At 38.1% G+C, this 21,470-nt stretch overlaps 1 protein-coding gene across 1 annotated transcript in view; it reads right to left on the reverse strand.

The window, feature by feature from the left end:
* CUBN (cubilin) overlaps positions 1 to 21,470 on the reverse strand; it is a 413,126-nt gene that overhangs the window by 38,236 nt on the left and 353,420 nt on the right. Inside the window, exons 57-59 of the mRNA XM_007936404.2 lie at positions 21,049 to 21,249; positions 18,207 to 18,336; positions 11,497 to 11,714 (exon numbers count right to left, since the gene is read on the reverse strand). Of these exons, the coding sequence (XP_007934595.1) occupies positions 11,497 to 11,714; positions 18,207 to 18,336; positions 21,049 to 21,249 (549 nt within the window). The remainder of the gene's footprint in view (positions 1 to 11,496; positions 11,715 to 18,206; positions 18,337 to 21,048; positions 21,250 to 21,470) is intronic.

Below are 21,470 nucleotides of genomic sequence, written 5' to 3' on the forward strand. Positions count from 1 at the left end.
CCTTCAACGAGATGGATTGATACGGTGGCTGCAATGATGGGCTCAAGTATAGCAGGGATTGTGGGGCTGGCGCGGGATCAGGCAGTGTTTCATTCTGCTGTGCATGGGGTCGCTATGAGTCGGAAAAGACTCAATGGCACTTAACAACAACAACAACAGTCATTGATCGTCCTCTGCATATCACAGGTTGCTAAAGAGTCTTCCTCCAATTCTGATGCCTGTTCTTCTTTATACAGTCCTCCTTCTAGATTATTTGGTCAGCATACAGATTGAATAAATATGGTGAAAGGATACAACTCTGACACAAACCTTTCCTGATTTTAAACCACGCAGTGTTCTGTTTGAATCACTGCCTCTTGGTCTATATCCAGGTTCCTCATAAGCACAATTAAGTGGTCTGGAATTCCTATTCATTGCAATGTTGTCTACAATTTTCTACGATCCACACATTCTACTGCTTTTGCAGAGTCAATAAAACACTCATAAACATCTTTCCCATATTCTTCACTTTCAGCCAAGATCCATCTGATATTAGCAATTATATCCCTCATTCCATGTCCAGTTTTGAATCCAGCTTAAATTTCTAGCAATTCCTTATCAATGTACTACTGCAACCATTTTTTAATTGTCTTCAGCAAAATTTTACTTGTATATTATATTAATGAAATTTTTCAATAATTCCCCCTTCTGTTGGATCACCTTTCTTTGGAATGGGCATAAATAGGGATCTCTTCCAGTTGGTTGGCCAGGTAGCTGTCATCTAAATTCCTTGGCATAAACATGTAAGCACTTCCAGTTTGCATCCATTTGTTGAAATATCTCAATGAGAATTCCACCAATTCCTGGAACCTTGTTTTCCCCCAATTTCAGTGCAACTTGACTTCTCTTCCTTCAGTACCACCAGTTCTTGATCATATGCTACATCCTGAAATGGTTGAACACCAATCAGTTCTTTTTGGTAAAGGGACTCTGTGTATTCCTTCTGTGTTAGGCTGGGTTCTCTAGAGAAACAAAACCCATAAAGCTTATAGAGAGAGAAAAAGAGAAATTTATCTTAGGAAAATGGCTTGCACACTTACAGAAACTGGCAAGTCCCAAGTTCTTGGATCAAACATCAAGCTGGAGGCTTTTCCCGACTCACGCAGCTGCAGGGGCTGAGGAGCTCAGGGTTGGCAGGCAGTACACCAGCAGTTGACTCCAACAAATGATGAATTCAAGATCTCCAGGCCGAATGGTGGATTGTTTGCTCATGGACAGTTGTAGGCAGAATCCCGAACCACAGAAGAGTGTCTCTTTTCCCAAGATGTCCATAAATACATTGGAAGAAGGCTACACCCTTATAGAAACTCCCTTTCAATGGATTGGCTGCTCAAAACATATATATCTGATCCCATCATTAGAACAACCCACATCACAACAGCTTAAACCACACAGAATTGTGGTCCAGACAAGTTGACACACAGCTCCAACTATCACACTTTGCATCTTCTTTTGATGCTTCTTTTGTGCCATTCAATATTTTCCCCATAGTAGCCTTCAATATAGCAACCAGAGGCTTGAATATTTCTTCAGTTCTTGTAGCTTGAGAGATGTTGAGTGTGTCCTTCCCATTTGGTTTTCTAATTCCAGCTCTTTGCACATCTCATTTAATACTTTACTTTGTCTCTCCAGCTGCCCTTTGATGTCTTCTGTTCAGAACTTTTATTTCATCCTTTCTTCCATTTGCTTTTGATAATCCACTTTCAACAGCAAGTTTCAGAGTCTCTTCTGACATCCATTTTATTCTTTCTCTGGACTGCTATGCACTGCAGCATGTGAGTTCTGATTCTTGTTCATGACAATAATCAGCACAGTCATATATGTATATATAAATTCAGTAACAAACTTTGGCACTCATTGACTAGAATGTGTAATTTGTTTCTGTTAACACATAATTTAATTCAGGTTGTATAGTGTACATTTAACAGATACCTTCTTTTGTGCCTCCATGACCCTTTGTATATGTTGTTGTTGTCATGTTGTTAAGTGCCATCGAGTCGTTTCCGACTCATAGCGACCCCATGCACAGCAGAACGAAACACTGCCCTATCCCGCGCCAGCCCCACAATCCCTGCTATACTTGAGCTCATCATTGCAGCCACCGTATCAGTCCATCTTGTTGAAGGCCTCCCCCTCTTTCGTCGACCCTCCACCCTACCAAGCATGACATCCTTCTCCAGGGAATGGTCCCTCCTTACAACATGACCAAAATAGGTGAGACGAAGTCTGGCCATTCTTGCTTCCAAGGAGCATTCTGGCTGCACTTCCTCCAGGAAAGATCTGTTAGTTAGTTCTTTTAGCAGTCCATGGTACTTTCAGCATTCTTCGCCAGCACAGTATATACTTTGTATATACTTCTGTTACAAAGCATTTATCATATTGAATTTACAATTATTTGCTGAGTCCTCTTTTTGACTGTGAGCTTCTCAAGAAAACAGACTGTGTTGAATTCGTCTTTATATTCCCAAAGCACAGCTCATGGCTTGCATAGCTCTGAGGAGTGGCTGGTGGGTTTGAACCACCAGCCTTCTGGTTAGCAGTTAAATGCCTTAAGCACTATGCCACCAGAGCCATGCTAATTCTTTGCCAGTATGCCTACAAGACAGATGCAACATTTGTTTCTCTCAACACCAGACATACAATGGGTTTCTATTGCATACATATATGGAATTATATGTGTGTGCGTGTATACATGTTGTGTGCTATCAAGTCAATTTCGACTCACAGCAACCCTTTATGACAGAGCAGAATTGCACCACAGGGTTTCCTAGGCTGTAATCTTTGCTGGAACAGATCTCCAGGGTTTTCTCCTGTGGAGCTGCTGTGTGGGTTTGAACTGCTGACCTTTCAGTTAGCAGCTTAGCAGCTTAACCATTGCATTACTATAGCCCCCGTATATACTATACATACATACGTCTTTCTCCTCTCCTATCTCCCCTCTCCTTCTATATCCTCTCCTCTCCTCCTCCTTCCTTCTTTTCTTTCCCTCCCTTCTATACTTCCTTCTTTCCTTTTGGAATAGAATGAGGATTGGAGACACAGAGACCACCATGCAGGGACTAAGTACAGGCTGGTATGCTATCACAAAGAAGACAGTGTCAAATGAGAAGATGAAAGTGAAAATAAGTAATTCTACCCCCAAAATAGAAGCTCTGGTAGCACAGTGCCTAAGGCTCTTGACTGCTAACCAAAAGGCTGGCGGTTTAAACCCACCAGCCACTCCTCGGAAGGAAGCTTGGCAATCTACTTCTGCAGTGATAACACCTTGGAAACCCAAGGAGGGGTCTCTATGAGTTGCGACGACGGCATATAACAACAACACACCCCCAAAATAGTAGAGAAATGACCTGCATTTCAGAAAACTCCCAAGAATCCTTCTTTAGCACTGTGTATTTTTATTGATTGTCAAAGAAGTAATACAGGGTTATCAGGAAAAGCATTACTTTGATAGACAGGCATGCTTCATCCAAAGCTTAACTTTGCCTTTCACAAGCTCTTTACCCTCAAACAAAATTACTTAATGTCTTAAATTCTTATGTCTCATTTGTAAAATGGGATCATCCTAGCCTCATAGGTTAGTTGTGAGGATTAAATGAGATAATCAACACAAAGCACTGTGAACTCCATTTGGCACACAGTAGATGCCCAAAGACAGGCCACATTGACATCGTGTCCTGGTTTTTTGAGGCAGATCTTTACTTGCAAGTGAGCAGAATGTAAAGCTACCACATAAAGTTAATACACTCTTCCTTTATTAGAATGATGAGAATACAGTTGGCTAGCCCTACGAATGTTTTATTTCTAAACAGCTGATTTGCAACCAAAGCATATTTAAAAATTTTTTTTATTGCTGACTAGATTATTTTGCTTTTATTCTCCTGACCACATTATATTAAAGCCAAGCTGACTGAATAAGGGTCATGATTACTATAGTAAATCTTCATTTATAAATAATTTAACCCAAAACATCCAGTTATCTGAGACAAAACTGGGTTGCATTTTGGGAAGGGCTGGTGTGGCTTAGGTCATGCAAAATAAGTGCTTCCAATCACTTGTTCACTTGAATGTTTTTCAAAGTGTTATCTTACAATTTCATCACTTTCTTTTGTCTCCACGGTACCATCTGGCTTTATTTTCCCAAGGCCAGTCCTAGCCTTCAAGATGGGACAGCAATCTGGTCATTTCAGGGGTTACAGACTCTGAGGTTAAAATATGTTTTAATAAAAACATTTCCTTTCCTTTTGTTAATTTGGAATTTCACTTCTGTCTACTTGCTTTTGTAAGGTCTTGGTGAACTAAGCATTTGTTGATTTCTTTATCCCATTGCCACATTCTCAGTTCAGCAAAAAAACTTTTTCAATAAACCCCACAAAGAATAAACTGCAGATAACCTTATCGTTATCTCCCAAGGGAAGTCTAATCACCAGTGAAAGTTACAGAGCTTAAAAAGGGCGGAAATAAGCTTAGTCTAGTTTTCTGCAAATGGGTTTACAGTTTCAGCTCATCTCATTCTCAGACTTCATCAGACAGCAATGACATTAAGAAAAGAGAAAAACATTATTTCTTGGTTCCTTTCAAGTACTACTCCCATTATTGCTAAACTGAGTTATTTGAGCAATGGTTTATAAAATTACTCAAGTTATAATTCAACTATCTTATTTCACTTATACTTCTAAAAGCAATTTAGATCTGTAGCTAATATTAGGCTGCTAAGAAGCGCATGAAGACACATACATATATACTATTGATGTCATTGACTGTTTATAAGTTTATTCTTTTATTTTTAAACTAAAGAATTTTAGAACGTCTTTCAACATCCAAACACCAGAACTGTGAAACGTAAAAATAATTAGAAGCTTTAGTGAGCAATCAAAGTGTTGTTGTGACTGTATTTTCCAACTTAGTGCCCCCAGAGCCTCTTCAGCTTTCTCTTCTCCCCCTCCTTCTTTTCCTGTCCCCTCTGATAAGTGAACCCCTGCTCAATTTCCTCTCATTACTCTCAACTGTCTTCTTTAAGCATGTCTGAGAGACGTTTTCCAGATGTTAACAGGTGAAAATCCAGAGATCAGGCCCATGTGACCCAAATGTTGAGTCTGATATAGTCTTTCTAATTCTCTGGAGATGAGAGTGATCCAGTTTCGTACCCTGTGTAATAGCTGAATTATATGGATTTTGAGAATGAGGCTATTCTAGATATAATTGATAACATATGGTATATTTTATTTATAATTATGAAGTATGAATTTATATACTTATACATATATACATATAATTATGAAGTATGAATTTATATACTTATTCTTTAATTCATTTATTGAGCTAATATTAAAGGGATAACAATTATGTACTGGGCCTATGTGAGGTCTTAGGATTTAATTAGAATTTAACTTCTGATTTCAGATTTTAGCTATAAAAGGTATTGTAGAGTTTGGTGGTTAGATTTCAGTGCAACATGGGTAAGAAAGAGCAAGAAATCTTTGTACCATGAAGTGGTTTGGTAGAGAATGATGACCACCACACTTCACATGATGGAATTAGGGTGGGGCAAGTCATGGAGCTTTGGAGAAGTTCTGAATTTCAATACTACTTTCTAATTTATACAGCCTTTGTTTCTGACATCTAAGATACTTTACAGGACTTATCTATTTAATCCCCAATGTATTCTTAAAAGGAGTTGTAATATTTCAAATGAGGTTTTATTTTTGTAGATGTAATTTGAGCTCAGAAATGTTATAGGACTTTTCCAAAGCTCTGGAAGCAGGAAATGAAATAATGAGTCAAGTGCATCTTGGCCACCTGATTCCCAGTCTCTAGCTTTTCCCATTAGGCCATGTTTCCACCTTTGTTGCACTATGATTCACTTTGTCCATATTAAGCATATGCTTTGGTATTTTTACCTTTGTCTCACAGCAAAGGTCTCTGAGTCTGACCTTAATGTCATGTGACTCATTCATTCTCCATATGGCATCTAGCCCAGGTAGAGGAAGCCAGATACTGATCCTAATCCGCAGTATGTAGGGTGTAGGAAACAGGGAGCTGGAGCTTTGAGTCATGTGTCCAGTAGTTATAGCCTTAGGGGAACTGAACCACTGGTTTCTGGCCTTGCCTTATGCCTAAAAATGTCTGCTCCTTCAGGGGACAGCCATGTCCTTCTGGGACACATTCTCCCTGTAGGGGTCACTCTTTACTCTCTCCTCGGCAACTCACTGATTCCCAGCGCCTACACACTTTCCACCTAATTGGGCCAAGTTCAGTTCCTCACATTGAAATTTTGCTACAGAGTTACAAAATATATGATTTTAGAAAGAAATGACATGACTGTGGTTCTGCAGTAAATACATTTACTGTAAATCCCTCATATCCTCTATCCAGAAGTACAGTGATAATAAGGGCATGTGTCATGAATAGACCAACTGAGTAACACTGGCATGAGACCAGTATAGTGAGGAGAACTGGAAGATTTTATGGTTAAAAACACATTTGCAATGTAGGAAATGCTTGAAAAATTACACATAGAAGCATAGTCATTGCTGAAGCCGTCTCCAGTGGTAAAGGAGTGGCAGAGACTAAACTAGTAGAAGTTAATAGAATAAAGGAGTCTTTTATAACTGTCTATTCTGCTCTACAGAGCATGCCTACATCAACAAAATCCTCAGATCTGATGGCTTTTTAAACATCATGCTATCACACACACCACTAACAATCTGATAAAAGCTATGACTCTCTCCAGAAAAAGGCACAGAGATTTGAAGATAATTTCAATTTCACAGATCCCTGAAGACCAGTATCATCACTTTGCTGTTATCTGTCATTCAGGTTCAATTATTCATGTAGTGTTGGATTGCATGGGGGCAAAAGGGAAAAGCAAATTTATACTCAAGATACTCGCTCCCTTGAATTGCTTGTTTTGCTTTCTCTTACCTTGAATCTAGGAGCTCTAGTAGTGTAGTGCCTAAGGCACTTGACTGCTAACCAGAAGGCTGGTGGTTCAAACCCACCAGTCACTCCTGGGAAGGAAGGTTGGGCAATCTACTTCCATACCACCTCAGAAAGCCAAGAAGGGGTTGCTATGAATCTATGAATCGGGTCCGACTTGATGGCACAGAACAACAACACCTTGAATCTGTTGCACTTGGCCCCTGAATCACAAAAGTTCAATGACAAGAGACCCAATTTCACTATATATTTAGTAATAAGCAAAAAACTAGAGATTATTTTCCCAAAATTCACTCTAACCCCTAGCAATACAAATATAACCATTGACAAAGAAGTTTACTTAGTAATCACATAATTATGTAAGTATGGTTCTTTACGAACTTTTGAAAAATTAAAGTAAATGTTTATAACCTATTGCCAGATATGTATACAAATTTGCAAAAATCAACTTAGCGATTAGTCAAGATGTTGTCAGTTAGTGCAGAATCAATCTTGACTCATGGTGCGCTCATGTGTGCAGAGTAGAACCACTCCATAGGACTTTCAAGGCTGTGACCTTTCAAAAGCAGATCACCAGGCCTTGTCTTCCAAGGTGCCTCTGGGTGCCTAAGGCATTTGGGTGCTAACCACAAGGCTGGCAGTTCAAACCCACCAGCCATTCCTGGGAAGGAAGATTGGGCAATCTACTTCCATATAGAAACCGCCTCAGAAACCCAGGGAGGGGTCGCTATGAGTCAGATCTGACTCAACAGCACTGAGTTTGGTTTTCTGGTTTTTACTTAACTTGTTGAGTACTTAACTACCCAGTCAAGATATAATCATACCAAAATTTCATAGACTAAAATGGTTTTCCATGTCACTCCAATTACTTACTCAGTGACGACAGTGTTCTGCATGAACTAACAGCCTTGGAAACGAAAATTTGCTCTGAGGTCCAACCTTTTCCTTTTATGACTATAATCTAAGCAGCTGCCATGAAGCTGCTTTCCCTTTCTTTACAGGGAAGCAGGGTAGTTTTAAGCAGGTGAGTGGGAATACAAAGGCTGTACATCCTATAGCGAAGTCTAAGTCTATTATCCAGACCTTTAACTAAAAGGTTCTACAAATTCTTTTCATCACCACAGACAATAAAAACCAAACCAACCAAAATAAAGAAAAGGTACTGGTACACTAATATCTATGGTACTGAAAACTCTGTGACATCAAACTAATAAAAAATTATAATATTTAGGTTTTCAGTTAAAAATTGTCTTTAACAATTATTTTAAATTGCTTCATAAGTATTTCTAAGTGGCCCATGGCATTATATAAATGAAAAATCATCACCATGAAAAACAGTGCTAGTACAATGCTGTCAAGTAATTGAATTCCATTTCTGTTCTCTACACTTAGATTTTTTCTCTGCAACCAGAGAAAAAAAGCAATGGGTTGTAAGTGTTCAATGACTCATGCATAGACAATGCTTCTGACAGCACGCAAGATTTTCCTCCTGTGAGATTCCAGTTCAGAAAAAATCACCCTCAGTCTGAAAATGTCTTCTCTGTAGCTCAGAAAACAAATGACTTTAAGGACGCTAAGGAACACCAGATAAATTTGGGAGGCTGCATGCAGATGATGGGAGCTCTGGTGGTGTAGTGCCTAAGGCACTTGACTGCTCACCAGAAGGCTGACGGTTCAAACCCACCAGCCACTCCTCGGAAGGAAGGTTGGGCAATCTACTTCTGTAGTGATACTGCCTCAGAAACCCAAGGAGGGGTCGCTATGAGTCGGGTCCGACTCGACAGCAAATAACAACAACAACAACATGCAGATGACAACAGTGTGGACAGCTTTTAAGATAAACTTTTCATTGGTCATATGAAATACATTTAAAAACAAAAAAATTGTGGTCAATTTGATTCAGACTCGTGGAGACCCTGTGTGTGTCAGCGTAGAACTGTGCTCCACTGGGTTTTCAAGGACTGATTTTTTAGAAGCAGACTGCCAGGCCCTTCTTCTGAGTCACCTCTCCATAGACTTAAACTACCCACCTTGTGATTAGCAGCCAAACGTGCTGTTTCTACCCCCCAGGGACTATGAGAATATATTAGGAATAAGGAAAACAACTTGAAAGCAGGTAACAAGATCAAATGTAAGCATATGCTGTTTTGATTCTAAAGTCTGTGCTAAAGACAAGAATCTATGCATTCTTTTATAAAAAAAATCTCCAAAGGAAAATTAATTTTTCTTTCAAAATTGTCTTCTGTGTTTTATATGCCATTTCACTTAGGAAATTATTTTAAGGCAATACTCTGTCTGCCCGTGAGACTTGCTTTCAAGTTACTGTTGATATAACTAAGTAGGATAGGTAGCAAAGTGATTTTCTCATACAATTTGTCATGATGCCTGTGTTTTATTGGGAAGACTTCAAAACACAACTGTCTAATTGCATCCCTCAAGAAATGCATGAAAAAGATAACATGACAAATGTAAAGAAGTTTAAGGTAAGTTCTGCATTGTAACAGACAGCGAGATGAAGGCTGTCCATGTTGTTGTTGTTGTTATTTGCCATCGAGTCGGCCCCGACTCATAGCGACCCCTCCTGGGGTTTCTGAGGCAGTATTACTATGGAAGTAGATCGCCCAACCTTTCTTTCGAGGAGTGGCTGGTGGGTTTGAACTGCCAGCCTTCTAGTTAGCAGTCAAGTGCCTTAGGCATTTCACTACCAGAGCTCCCCTGAATCTTCATAGGGTTATTTATTTAAAGAGCTATTAGTTTTCAGAACAGTAATCATATCTATATTCAAACAGGAGAATCAAAACACCTTCTAAAGTCAAATATAAATTATCTTAGAGTGTGACATTGATACATTCTATTAGTATAAATAAGCAGAGAACCGAGTAACTACCTTCTATGTTAAATGATTCAAAGCTTAGAGTTAAGTTTATATAGGTAATTATTTCTCATAAGCAACTGGAATTAACAAGGGCACTATTTTTAATTTATCCTCAGACCCAGCTTTACCTGCCATCTCTCCTAATGACTCCCAGATCATTATCTCCAGCCCAAATTACTTGTCACATTCCAACTGCCACCAAAATATTTCCTCTCAGATATCTCACAGGCCTGCCAAACAAAATTTAACACCCCCTCCCAAAACTTAGCCTCCTAAGGCACCACCATCCAACAAGTTATCCATAAAAAGTCATTTTCAACTTGTGTCCTCATGTAATATGTCATCAACTGCCAAACACTTTATTTCCAATGTATTTCATTTTCTGAATACCTCTGAGATTTCTACTCTTACCTCTGTTTCCATTCCTATGTGTTAGTCTGAGCCTTCAACATTTCCCAACCAAATTTCTATAGTTTTTTTTTTTTTTTTTTTCCTTTTTGGGTCTTATGGTTTCTAAAGCCTTCCTCCACCCTGCTATCAAAGACATTTTTCTAGAAAGCAAATCTGGCTATACATGCTTTACAATATTCTCCAATTGTCTTTACCAATTTAAGAATAAAGTCAGCACAGGTGTGGGGCCATCTCTTGATCTCAATTTTGCCTGCCTTTAGGCTCAACTTCTGCTACTTCCATTGCAAACAGTTTGTGCTCATGTACTAAACCTATAGGATGGCCATTTTAACCCATCCACCAGCAACAGAAGAAAGGCCTGGAGGTCAGGGCTTCGAACCAGTTTAAAACAGTTCAGTAACAAGGGCCATGTATGTATTGAAACAAGGGTCATGTATGCATTGCATAGCAACCAAACCTGTTGCCCAAGGTATTTTGATCCAAGTAGGAAACAAACATTTACGCCCTGCTCAAAGAGGGTGTTGGACCATGCTGCTTTGAATGTTATGTTCCTCTCCAGAGTCATGCTAATAATCTAATCCCTGCCATTAGTTTCCCAAAACTTTCAGGAGGAAGGACTGTGGTAGGACTTTTGGAGAGAAACATTATTGGCAAGACTCCAAACAACAGCAAATATTGAAAGCAGTGCAGTTGGCTGCCATCTTTGAGTGTGGCACAGCTGTTTGTTTCTTACTGGGATCAAAAGACCATGGACAGCAGATTTCATTGCTGTGTAACATGTACATGGCCCTTGTTTACCATGCAATTATTATTTTGAACCAATTCAAAGCCCTGCTGAAGATCTGCTTCCATAAAGAATATAGCCAAAAAACACACAATGGAGCAGTTCTACTTTATAACACATGGTGTCTCCATGAGTCAAAATCAGCTTGAAAGCAGAAGATTTTTTTTTTTCCCTTCAGTTCTAGTACTTCCACAGGTGATATGAGGCTCAGGGTTCACTGGAGATGGTCATGTAGACACTTTTGCTTTTGTATGCTGAAGGGGTAGGTTTATTGAATATATATATATTTTTTTACTCAAAAGATATCATACATACTCTGTAAAACTGTGACTTTCCATGATATATCACTCTAAACTTAAATGAAAGGCAACTGTAGTCAGATAAAAAAATAAATAAAGCAGAAAGGTAGGTTACAGTAATGAAAAATAGATTTACATGTCAAAGTTCTTACCCAACGTCTGTCGGAAAGTTATCTTCCACCCTCTTGCTGTTTGAGATGGATCTGTCTTGAATACCAGGAACAAACTGTTATTGTTGCTCTTAATATCTGGGGGAAGTGTGGAGCCACAGAATTTGCCAAGAAGGGGATCACTGAAGTTAGAACCATCATAAATTGCCAGGTAGTCTTGGGAGCAGAAGGTGGAGGGAACCACATCAAAATCACTGAACCTGTGAAATGTACCTTGTTAATACTGATGTTCTCTATTTAAATTGTACCTTTGTTCTTAGGGAACAAAAGGACAAGGCAATGACTAAAATTAGAAAAAAAACGATTCACTTAATAGGGAATATTAGTTTACTGATCAATTAAAAAGTTTAGCCAAAACTTTAGAGTACCCACAAGAGTGTGATAGGAGACAGGGATATAAAGATGAGTAAGATACAAACCTAGACAAGGAGTTTGCAGTCTAGGACCCAGTAAGTCCATTTGAAATCAAGTCTTGACAAGCTGATGTAATTTTTATTTATCATTTAAGCAACACGTTAGTTATTCAGTCTCATTTAAAATATGGCATTTACTCTGCTCCCTCATTATTTTGAAAGATAAAGTGGTACTATTATCTTATTCTTTACTTATGGGAAGAAAGCTAATATAATGGATTAAGTCCTGGCTTTAGAAGCATAGATCAATTTTCTCTCCCTCAGTCTCTGTATTCCTGTTTTCCAAATGTGAGTTATAGTAAGAATCAGTGAAATAATATGTGAAAAACAAAACTATCGTATCTGGCACATAAAAACCAAACTCACAAACATTGAATTGAATTCAACTCAGAGTGACCACCACTGGGTTTCCAAGGCTATAAAACTTTATGGAAACAGACTGCCTCATCTTTCTTCCATGGAGTAGCTGGAGGGTTCAAACCACTAACCTTTTGGTTAGCAGTGAAATGCTTTAACCACTGCACCACTGGAGCTCCTTACCTAGCATATAGTAAATGCTTAAAAAATTAATGTTATTGTTATTATTGTGATTTTGAAAATAAAAAATATGAAATAAGTCATTTCTCATAAAAGAAAAAATATATATAAAACCCTAGTGGTAGAAAAGTCAACTTACTTTTCTTGAGTCACATTTCACTGCTATAAGAATAAATTCACACTTAAACTCATTTGGTGGTCACTGGAACCTCTCCACATATCCTCATCTCTCTGCCTTTGACTATGCAAAGGCATTTGATTGTGGGATTCCCTTTCTGAACAGTTCTTCAGGTTTAACATGACCATAAGATTTGCTTTTGCCAGTGAAATGTGAGCAGATGTAATATGCATTTCTTTTTGGAATATGTTTTAAAAACTACCACTTGATTTGCTATATTACCTTCCTCTGAAGTGATGATCATGGAAACATCAGTAGAAATTAAACTTCCATGAGCATGGGTCTCTGAGTGATCACAATAAACAGAGCTTCCTTGTGAGGCCTCACTGGACATATAGCATGTCACGTTGTTGTTGTTAGGCGCTGTCGAGTCTTTTCCGACTCATAGAGACCCCATGCACAGCAGAAGGAAACACTGCCCGATCCCACGCCAGCTCCATGATCTTTGCTATAGTTGAGCCCATTGTTGCAGCCACTGTGTCAATCCATCTCATCGAAGGCCTTCCCCTCCTTCATCAACTCTCCACCTCACCAAGCATGACATCCTTCTCCAGGGAATGGTCCCCTCTGACAACATGACCAAAGTAGGTAAGATGATGTCTGGCCATCCTCACTTCCAAGAAGCATCTTGGCTGCACTACCTCCAGACAGATCTGTTAGTTCTTTTGGCAGTCCACGGTACTTTCAGCATTCTTCGCCAGCACCACAACTCAAAAGCATCAACTCTTCTTCGGTCTTCCTTATTCATTGTCCAGCTCTCACATGCATATGAGATGATTGGAAATATCATGGCCTGTGTCAGGCACACCTTAGTCCTCATGGAGACATCCTTGCTCCTCAGCACTTGAAACAGTTCCTTCGCAGCCGACCTGCCCAGTGCTACATGTCATTTAATGTCCTGACTGCTGCTTCCATTGGCATTGATTGTAGAACCAAGCAACGTGAATTCTTTGACAACATCAATCTTTTCTCCATTTATCGTGATGCTGCTTATTGGTCCAGTTGTGAGGATTTTTGTTTTCTTTATATTGAGATGTAATCCATACTGCAGACTGTGTTCCTCAATCCTCATCAGTAAGTGCCTCAAGTCATCCTTACTTTCAGCAAGCAAAGTTGTATTGTCTGCATATCTCAGGTTGTTAATGATTCTTCCTCCAATCCTGATGCCATGTTTTTCTTCATATAGTCCAGCTTCTCGGATTATTTGCTCAGCATATAGATTGAATAAGTATGGGGAAAGGATACAACCCTGACACACTCCCTTCCTGATTTTAAACTATGCAGTGTCCCCTTGTTCCGTTCGAACGACAGCCTCCTGGTCAAGGTACAGGTTCCTCATGAGTACAATCAAGTGTTTGGGAATTCCCATTGTTCCCAATGTTATCCATAATTTGTTATGATCCACACAATCAATGCCTTTGCATAGTCAATAAAGCACAACTAAACATCTTTCTGGTATTTGCCTTGAGCCAAGATCCATCTGACAACAGCTATGATATCTCTTGTTCCACATCCTCTTCTGAATCCAGCTTGCACTTCTGGAAGTTCTGTCAATATACTGCTGCAACCCTTTTTGAATTATTTTCAGTAAGATCTTACTTGTGTGTGATATTAATGATATTGTTTGATAATTTCCACATTCTGTGGGATCACCTTTCTTTGGAATGGGTACAAATATGGATCTGTTCCAGTCAGTTGGCCAGGTAACTGTCTTGCAAATCTCTTGGCATAACCAAGTGAGTGCCTCCAGTGTGGCATCTGTTTGTTGAAATATCTCAATGAGTATTCCATCAATTCCTGGATCCTTGTTCTTCGCCAATTCCTTCATTGCAGCTTTGACTTCCTCCTTCAGTACCATTGGTTCTAGATCATATGACACTTCCTGAAATGGATGAAGACGGACCAGTTCTTTTTGGTACAGTGACTTTGTGTATTCTTTCCATCTTCTTTTGATGTTCCCTGCATCATTCAATGTTTTGCCCTTAGAATCTTTCAGTATTGCAACTCGAGGTTTAAATTTTTCCTCAATTCTTTCAGCTTGAGAAATGCTGAGTGTGTTCTTCCTTTTTGGTTTTCAGACTCCAGGTCTTTGCACATTTCATTATAGTAATTGGCTTTGTCTTCCCGAGCTGCTCTTTGAAATCTTCGGTTCAGCCCTTTTACCTTGTCATTTCTTCCATTTGCTTTAGCTACTGTCTGCTCAAGGGCAAGTTTCAGAGTCTCTTCTGTCATCCATTTTGGTCTTCTCTTCTTTTGTTGTCTTTTTAGTGACATACAGCATGAGTGAGAAATAAACATATTAAGCTAAACTACTTGCCTTGGGGTGTTTGTTACCATTTATAATCTGCCCTGACAGATACATCCCTGGATTTTCCTATATAATCTAACACACTTTTCTAACTTAGGCCTTATGCTTTGTCATTTCAAGTAACTCTTCAAGTTATAACTATATCAAGTAATGAAAAAACACTTAAAAAACACTCAAAGTAAATTTCCCAAACAAGCAAGGCTTTCTACCTATTTTTCCTTCTGGTGGTGTTTATTATAGTGTATTTTCTTTGAAAAACTTGTATAAATTTCTGGACATCCTCTACTCATTTTTGTTTGTTCTGCTTTCTCAGGTGTGTTACTGTTGTTAGAAGTTGGAATAACTAATATATAATATAATTTTGAAAATATCCAATGATTACAATACATATTTCCTTTGAAAAAGATTAAGAAAAGGATCTGTTTATTTTTCTAAACTATATTTTTGTTGAATTTGTTCATACTGATGATGAAGATCAAAATAGAAATTTTCTTTCTTTTTTCTTTTTTTTTAATGATATGTAACATTTAATGTTTTTGTAAAAGAAAGGTAGAACAATAGCTATATAATTTTAAAAAGAAGTATTTTCATTTTTATTCTCTATAGATAACGCTGGTGGTGTAGTGTCTAAGTCATGTGACTTCTAACCAGAAGGCTGGCAGTTCAAATCCACCAGCCATTCCTCAGAAGGAAGACTGGGCAATCTACTTCCATAGTGATTCTGCATCAGAAACCCAAGGAGGGGTCACTATGAGTCGGGTACGACACATATTTTTCATTAAAAAATCTAGATTTTTTTATAGATAACACACTTATTTTCTGTAATAAGGTTCTGAAATTCAAAGACGACTTGAACTTATTTTGGATTTTTTTCATTTTGCATCACTGTCCCAGGAGAGCACAGAAGACATGTAGAAAGATCCACTGACAGAAGCTTCTATGTGGCCAGTATATTTGGAAAGGCTTGACAGAAGAATTTATGTTTTACCAAGGTAGGCAGCACCTAAAATAATATCTGTTTCATAGAATGTAGGTTTTAGAAAGTACAAAACAAATAATTTTTCAAACATGGAATTGTGAACTTTGACTATTGTGAGACCCAGAGACCAGTCAAAAAAAATGGGGGAAAATGTATACATACATACATATACATATACATATACATATATATATATATATATATATATATATATATGGCACTACAGTGGCAAATCGATTAAGCCCTAAGCTGCTAACCAAAACATTGTTAGTTCAAACCCACCAGAGTCTCCATGGGAGAAAAGAACTAGCAATCTGCTCCCATAAAGATTACGATCTGTAACCCCTCTGGGGCAGTTTTACTCTATCCTATAGGGTCACTATGAGTTGGAATAGGCTTGACAGTGCACAACAACATAGTAAATAAATAAATGTACATATAGAAAATATGTATGCGAGCTTTTAGCAACTGTAATCATACACTTGCCAGAAACAAGTATTATGCCGGCAGCAAATAACAAGAGCCACACTATGTTACCATTCCTAGGCAGGTGACCCCTTCAAAGGCCTTCTAGCTATCTGGTTGTATTTTGTTTTTTCTTTTGCCCCTGGAACTTAAAGGCATTTTGGGGGGAACATTTTCCTTACAAGTTGGCCAGGTGGGATTTGCACACAATGATAGTCCAAATAATAGACTATTTACTGACGTATAACCAAACCAGGCTTAATGAGACTAGTCAAGGCCTCATTTCATATATAAGGTCCTTAGAGGTAAACTGCAGAGTTTATCATGTTTAGGGCAGTAAGTGGTCACAGAAGTATTAGAGAGGGGAAGAAGATATGGTCCTAGCCCATCAGGCTTCTATGAAAATCCTATAGTGCTGTGAACTATATCAACCTCCAGAGTTTTCCATGACATGCTGTGTATCACTGAAACACAGAGGTGGAAAGATATCATCATAGATGGAAGCAGTCTTGAGCTTTATTTATCATTCTGGTGACTGGAAGTTGCATTTCCTTAATCATCCTTGCTGCAGGTAAGTAGTTGTAGTGGCACTGTGGTTGTGGTTAAGGCATTGGGCTGCTTACCAAAAGGTAGGCAGTTCGAACCCATGAGCCACTTCATGGGAGGAATCTACATCCAAAAAGATTTACAGCCTTGGAATCCCAATGGGGAGAGCTATGAGTCAGAACCAACTTGATGGCAGTGGTTTTGTTTTTTGTTTAGAATTAGAGGAAGAATTTTAATGAGGATGTATGATGTCTCTTTGAGGTTACCCTATGATTTATAAATTTATCCCCGAGTTTAGAACAGTCCATTGTATCTTGCAACTCTCTTAACTTCCTCTCCATTTAGAAGTTCTGTAACTACACAGTCTTTTCCCTCTTTTTGTTTATAGTTGTCCTTACTTGCCAATTGATGTCTCTGGTTCCCTGTTTACAATCTTGTAAACTCATTTTACTTTAGATATGTGCACAGTGTCTCTTAATAGCACTAGTTTAACTGTGTTCTGATATATACATAAATAACAATTCTTTAAGTGGTTAGAAAACTAACCCTTTGACAGACAGCATAGAGAAATAGAAAGGACATGATCTTTGCAGGAAACCTAACATGAACTCAAATTTTAACTCCCCATTTAATTGTGTCTATATATTCTTTTATTTTGATTTCTCTGAGTCTAAGTTTTCTCATTGGTGAATGAGAAATTAATATACTTTGCATGACTGTTTTAAGAGCTAAATAAGATGTTGTTGTTGTTGTTGTTATGTGCCGTCGAGTCAAACCCGACTCATAGCGACCCCTCCTTGGGTTTCCAAGGCAGTATCACTACGGAAGTAGGATTGCCCAACCTTCCTTCCGAGGAGTGGCTGGTGGGTTTGAACTGCCAGCCGCCTAAATAAGATAGTAAGTGTTAATTCAAGTCCTTGTATATAATAAATGCCCAACAAATGAAGAGTGTCTCTTCTCTTGCTCTTGCTGTCCACTGTGATTTCAAACCATTATATGAAGCTCCATTGCAACTCTGGGAAAATTATATCAACAATTTTAACAAGTGGAGTACCTGTTCTTCCCCACTGAATCGTTATTTGCTTGCATGGAGGGAAGGAAGCCAGTTTTCTAGTTTCCTACTACTGTACAGGAACCTCGCTTCCCCCCCTAGATTTCCGTATGCACTTCTGATAAGAATCAATACTTTCCATCAGCAAAGGAATATGTTTTCTGTAAATAGAGCTGAAAAGATTTTTATTAAGAAAGTAAATTTTTCCTACGTACTTGATCTGAATCACTCTGTCATCTCTAACGGTGATGACATATAAACAGTACATGTTGTTGGGATAGTCTGAATATGAATAGGCAGGACTCCGGATGATTCCAGTGGAGAAGTTGAACACACCACCACAGGCTGCAACAAAAGACAAGGGAATATGCAGGTAACAGTTATTATGTGTGGAAAGATAATTCTTAAATATTCTATAGTATTGTAGTCTTTTCCATAAGAGAGAGAATAATTCCTTTTCTTAAAGTAACTCAAATATCTCTTCATTGTGCTTACAAATAACCCTGACTTTTTCATGGGGAAAAAAAGAAGAGACAGCAAAGAAACAGGAAGCAGGGAAGGATATTTTGAGGCACATCTTAGAAATAAATGCTCCATGGGTATAAATGCTCCATTCTCTACATGTAACTGAAAGATCGAGAGAGAGAGATGACAGCAGGAACTGGAAGTTGAGAGATGTCAGGAAGTTCTGGGCACATGGGCCCAGGATGGACTGATATCTAGAAATTTTAAATAATATCGATTTAAACCTCCACTGTTAGGGAGAGAATTTCATGAAGTGCAGTGTAGGAAATCATTTTGGTACTTTCAAGCTCCCTCTATGGGTTCCTCTATGGGTTCTCAGCTCCTATGTATTTCTATTTAATTGTGAGATGGAGAAGAAGCACATCTGCCCAGATTTGTACTCTTAGCCCTCAACAAGCAGGAGAGACAGGCCCACTCCTCACCGTGACTCCAGAAATCAGCAGCCTACGTTGCTACTATTAGTCAATAAAATGGCAGTCATAAACATATCATGAAAGCCTTTTTATAAATAATTTAAAATGCTGCAATATTTCTTGGTTTACATTGGAGGATCAAATTGTGTCACTTAATGTAGAAAGGACTCCACTCTCACCACAGTACAAAAGGGCTTGTATTTTTTATATTCCAAAACAAAGAAACAAACAAAACCAAACTCACTGCTGTGGAGTTGGACCCAACTCATAGTGACTCCTCCTTGGGTTTCCTATGGAAGCAGATTGACCAATCTTTCTTCCGAGAACACCAAAATTATAATGAAGTTGGTACATTTTGATACTATTTCAGTGGGTTTATATACTATCCATGGATGTATCCATTTACATCTTTTGGAAATAAGAAAAAAAAATCATGGCTGCCAGTTAAGGTTCTCTATATCATTATAATTTCAGCTGAGCCCACCTTGCAGGGAAAGCTATTCTCTATATGCCGATATGTAATCATGCGCTCAGACCCCTGGGTACATCTGCATTAAATGTACAATCTCAATTAAATGGAGATTGATGTAGACATTCCTCTATTTCATTTGTACACAATCATGTGGTCTATGAAAGCTTTAATGGTTAGACAACTTCCAAATTTACACACTGTAAGAATTTGAAGTCTTAATAAAAACAACACTCTTTAAATGAAAATCTTGTAATAGATATGCTGAAACTTGCATACACTGTTTCAGGAAAATAAAGGATAAAAGTTGAGAAAGGTATGAAGCAAGGTTTAACTCCTCTAAGTAGTTGTTGTACCAAAAGAGTAAGACAAATCAATCATTTTGTTTATACAACAAGAAAACTTGGGGAAGAAATGTTAATTGCTCACCTATTCTTTTTTGTGCCAAAAAAATACCTTTAAAAACCATACATACTCACATACTTTGCAAATGTTGAGGGTCAAGTTCAGACGACTGTTGATGTAAATGAATTACAAAAGCTTTCTTCATAAGTAAATAAACATTTTTTAAGTCCTTTCTGCTAATGGAAACAATAATTTACTTGAAAGAAAACTTTTTAATGTTCTACTTTTAGCAATGGGTTGGTCAAGTAAAGATAGACAAAATAAAGATTTTGCAAGATTTGGATGCCCATTTAACTGAAGTTGGAATGATGTGGTAAAAATGTTGTCAGCCACTAACCAACCATGTTTATTGCAGAACAGAAAAAGACTATTCCAAATAGGGAAATATAATCTTATTATATCAAATAAACATAGATCACACTGACTATAAGAATAAAAATATCTTGGAGCTCTGGTAGCATAGTACCTAAGGTACTTGACTGCTAACCAGAAGGCTGGTGGTTCAAACCCATCAGCCACTCTTTGGAAGGAAGGTTGGGCAATCTACTTCCGTAGCGATACTGTCTCGGAAACCCAAGGAGGGGTCGCTATGAGTCAGGTCTGACTCAATGGCACATAACAACAACAACAACACAAAGACTTTAACCATCAGTGGCTTGCCTCTTCCCTTTGGCTTTGATACACAGAATTTAAAAATTGTAGTTGCATGCATTTCATTTTCTTTAGGGTTTGCATTTTTTGCATATTGTGCTTTTTGCATAAAAAAGTTTCCTTTCCTAACAGAAGAGCATTAAGATTTTCTCTTACATTTCTTCTAGATTTATAAAACACTTATTTTCATATTAGCAAAGTGATTTGGGGAAGTAAACATGATCTGGATAATCCATATTAAAAAGACACCATTGTGTAATGTACAAACAACTAAAGGTATCAGTAAAGTTCATTTGCACATCAATTATCCAAATAAAGACCTTTATTCCCCACTGTATTTTCAAAGGGCCGGTGCAGCCAAAGTTACAAAAAAAAGCCCCTTCTCTTTATTTTTAAAGAAAATTGTCTAAAATTTTTGAACCAGGCACCTAATAAACTTTTTTTTTCCCTGAAAGTCTTCTGAAGCTTCAAGCTAGTGATAATATGAATCACAAATAAATATCCTTATATGAACTGCACACACACACCAAACAAACAAATAAATTAGGAAGAAAAAGAAAAGAAAACTCCAAACTAATCATTATGGCTACTCACAGGTTATCCTATAAGAAATTCTGAATCCAAAATCCGTGATGTATGCGTTAGAGTAGAAGTTAAGCAGCAGTGGACCAGAGATGGTGACAGGAGCAAGGATCTCATCACCACACAGGGTAGCAAATGGTGAGGAAGATAAGCTGTAACCTCTAATGATGTGCACGCCATCATTGACACAACTTCCTGCAATGGCTGAGCGAGCTGTACAAAGCATAGAACAACCAGCATTATAATCAGAAACAACGTGAAAAATAAATGCTGTACAAAGTAAGCCAAAAAATGTAATAATGAAGCTCTGTGCACTTTATAGAGTTATTAAATGGAACGACTGATACAAGAAAACAGAATTTCACAATAGATAAATCTCAATTTGAAATTACCCAGATGTTTTTTTTTCCTTTGGGAGCTCTGGTAGCATAGTG

The sequence above is a fragment of the Orycteropus afer genome, unplaced genomic scaffold (assembly GCF_000298275.1).
Source record: "Orycteropus afer afer isolate SDZICR_OR568_19922 unplaced genomic scaffold, OryAfe1.0 scaffold00035, whole genome shotgun sequence".
In the NCBI taxonomy this organism is placed as follows: Eukaryota; Metazoa; Chordata; class Mammalia; order Tubulidentata; family Orycteropodidae; genus Orycteropus; species Orycteropus afer.